Source organism: Lolium perenne, chromosome 6 (genome assembly GCF_019359855.2).
Source record: "Lolium perenne isolate Kyuss_39 chromosome 6, Kyuss_2.0, whole genome shotgun sequence".
In the NCBI taxonomy this organism is placed as follows: Eukaryota; Viridiplantae; Streptophyta; class Magnoliopsida; order Poales; family Poaceae; genus Lolium; species Lolium perenne.
In genome coordinates, this window is record NC_067249.2 from 203587985 (window position 1) to 203591506 (window position 3522).

The window sequence follows — 3522 nt, forward strand, 5'->3', positions numbered from 1 at the left end:
TCGGTCGATATTTACGAAATCTCGTTGAAAACTAGTTATTCTGATTACCACAGAGAAAATTCTCTACCGAAAGAAATTTACCGGTATTGACATAATTTGGTTTAAATTTGGAAAATCCATAATTTTTGAATGAATATATAAATACAGTCGACAAATCATGGGCAATATTATGACTGATATTTCTGGTACCGATTGCCCAATGGTATGTTTCCCATACGGAGAAAATAAAACCTTGGCTCGTGCCTGCACAACCGCGCGCCGAACCGGCCGTTGCGGATGATGATAAGATACATACGTTTTTTTTTTGACAATATGATAAGATACATACGTAAGCAGCTTGTGAATGAACAAGTCAAACATACAACAGGCAGCACAATGGATACGGAAGAGGGGGCCGACGAGATAGTTCACATAGGTAATAAGCAGCTTCTGAATGAACAATAAGTCAAACATGCAACAGGCATCACAATGGATGATGGAGCCAACGAGATAGTACGTTCAGATCGGGAAGTCACTGATACATATAAAACGCAACTAATAACACAAACATTCCTAGAGAATTACCTCCTAAATTCGAAAAAAAAGAGATAAATACATCCTACCGACAAGTAGGATCACAAGGTTTTTTCTGAAAGGATAAGCAGGTGCCGTTCTTTCTTTTCTAACCCTTGATGACTTGATGCAACTGAAGCAGTTCCGCTGCTCAGGAGCACCCACTCTGCAGTCTACGCTGCCTTGCCGTTGCCGGGAGCCGCTTCTCCTTCAGCATGACAACTGCTTATCCTTTCAAGGCGGCTGAATCGGCTTCGGATACTCAGGCTCCGCTTCAAACACAAGCGTTTGGAAGCAGTCAATCGGGCCATTTCAGATGGCAAAATGTATGCCGAAAACGTGAAGACACCCTACACAGTTGACAGGAAAACCTCGATGGTACATGAACGGCACATGGCGAAATTTATTTCCATTTTATTTCAGGGGATTACACATAAGGTTTCGCCCAACTAATTTTTCTCCCTAACAGATGAGGTGTTCTTCCTCCCTACCACTGCCTTAGATCTCAAAACTAACATTAATCCCTACACCGATGTGACACACACACTACAAATCGATAATCCAACATGCTTCTCTAAATAAGATCACGCGAACGCGATCATGGCGATGACACCGGCGAGCAGACAGGTTACAAGCGAGAAGCCAGCTGCGAGGGCGCGGCTAGACGCACCACTGGGCTCGGCCAGCGGACTCGGGCCGAAACTGGTGGGCGTGGACCCGCCGGCGCTGGACCCGTACCCCGGAGATGCCGGAGCCGAGACGACTGGGCTGGAGGCGCTGCCGAAGCCGGCGGAAGGCGGAGACGCCGGAGCGGCGGCCAGCGCAGAGTGCGCCACGACGCGCACGATCATCCGCTGGCCCGCCTCGCAGTGCCCCGGCACGCCGCTGACGAAGTAGAAGAAGCCGGGACGGTCGAACGTGAACTTGGTGTCGCCGTCCGTGAACCGGCTCACGGGGGTCGTCGTGCTGCACATCTTGTAGTCGTCGTGGTTCACCAGGAACACCGAGTCGTTCGCGTACTTGAAATCTGACATGCCACCACGAACGCAGATGCATCAGTTATATATATCGCATCAATGGCGACGAAGCAAATGCTATGCATGCAAGAGTCGGAGATCGATCGGGTTAGATCTAAATGTGATAGTAACTCCTTACCCAGGACGTCGCCTACTTGGAAGCGGTTCTTCTTGGCCCAGTGGTTGTACGTCTCGGCGCCGTTGCCCGGCGGGAGCGCCCACCCCCTCACGTCGCCGACGTTGTACACCGCCGGAATCGACGACGACGGCGGCACCGAGGCCGCCAGCAGAATGCAGATCGTAGCAGCGACGACGCTGGCCATTGGAGGTTGAGTATCTAGAAACTTTGGAACTCTGTGTGACCAAACTCGAAACAAGATCGATTGGTCGACACAGGAGGAAGCTTTAGACTAGTGTGGCGTGTGTGGCAGTTGTTTAAATAGAGAGTTTGGAAGTAAGAAACGCCGGCGAAGAGGGAGAGTACGTTGGGTACGTGCGCGAGATATCGGTGGGCAGTTGCAGAAGAGACGTTGGATTCTTTTCTGCAGAGAAGAGAGGATCAGAGGAACGTTGGAAAGGAGAGGAGTTATGTTGACGAGGTCAATGATGGGCTCTATGGGCCTCAGTCACGCTCAAGGATGGCCCGGTTGGAAAGTACATAGTTTGGGATGTCAGATCTGTGCACATGTTACCCTAGAAAAAGATTTGTGCACGTGTTCCTAGGAAAGGGAAGCTCCCTATTATTTTTTGAACAAAGGAGACCACGGTGGCATTTCATTCCATTAACACGTGACAGGTACAATTTGCAAGTAAGTCCCTGGCAACACTCGTCCTAAAGAACCTAGTGTTTGAAGAAAGAACATGCACATTTACAAAAAACAACCCAAAACAAAAGCTGAAAAAGCAATCAGGTCCTCGAGCATCTCCGCCACAGATTGCCGACGTCCTCAAGGCATCACCACCGAGGAACAAGGGAAGGATGCTCGAAATTCCTCTTCCAACGAAGAACCGTCGTCGCTGGGCACCTCCAAGCCACCGGGGACGAACCACTTGGCGGCGAGGACACACCGAGGTCCAGCCACAAACGCGGTGAAAGGCCTCCACATCGGAGGTTGAATAGATGCCACCTTGCCAGCCGAAGGTTGCGGAGGCGATGATGTCGTCCGTGTGGTTGAGCTCGAAGTCGCCACGCCATCGTAGCATAGGCCAGCGCAACCTAAAGAAGATCACAACACCATCGCCTCCTCTCCCCTCACCACACGGCAGGATAGAGAAGAAGATGAAGTGGAGCTCCAACCCTACAGATCACATCCGCGATTGAACCAGAATACAACTTTATTGGAAGAGATGGTGGCCTTCTCCTCCACTACCAGCTCCGACCTGAGAAGCATGGCAGCAAGAAGCAAGAAACCTAGACCTCAGATCTGGCTGCTAAGATCTGGTCCGCAACAAACTACCGACATAAAGCCATTCTCCACAAGGGTAAGAAGAAGGAAACTGTAATAACCCAGAACATAGGAACAACGAAGGGTAGATTTAGAAATGGGATGTGCATTTCATTGCAAAACGGGGGAAATTTTCGCGCCTTATTGCAACTAAACCTAAGAGGGATCGAGGTTCTCTCTCATTTTGCAATTAGGGTTAGGCAATGTGAGTTAGAGAAATTTCGACATGATCTCTTTTGTATCTTATTGGTTTGGGGAATGAATTCATTTGACAAGTGTTAATACATTTAACAATAAGTATCACACAAAATAAATATGAATTCACAATTCAAACACAATTTATAAATTCAAATGACTTTGAATTTCAAATGGAATATCAAATACAATATTTAATTCAGGATATAAATATTACATAAATCAAATGCTCATAAACAAAAACTTGAGCTTTATTGATCATCAACACAGAATACATAGTCATTACAATATTCTTGATACAAGAATTGATGTAT

At 47.8% G+C, this 3522-nt stretch overlaps 1 protein-coding gene across 1 annotated transcript; it reads right to left on the reverse strand.

Moving 5' to 3' along the window:
* Positions 1-928: 928 nt before the first annotated feature.
* On the reverse strand, positions 929-2103 carry LOC127309365 (early nodulin-like protein 6). Its single transcript, XM_051340240.1, has 2 exons — positions 1708-2103; positions 929-1579 (listed from the first exon to the last, which is right to left on the reverse strand). The coding sequence occupies exons 1-2, from the start codon at positions 1889-1891 to the stop codon at positions 1137-1139; spliced, it is 627 nt and encodes a 208-aa protein (XP_051196200.1). The 5' UTR covers positions 1892-2103; the 3' UTR covers positions 929-1136.
* Positions 2104-3522: the final 1419 nt, after the last annotated feature.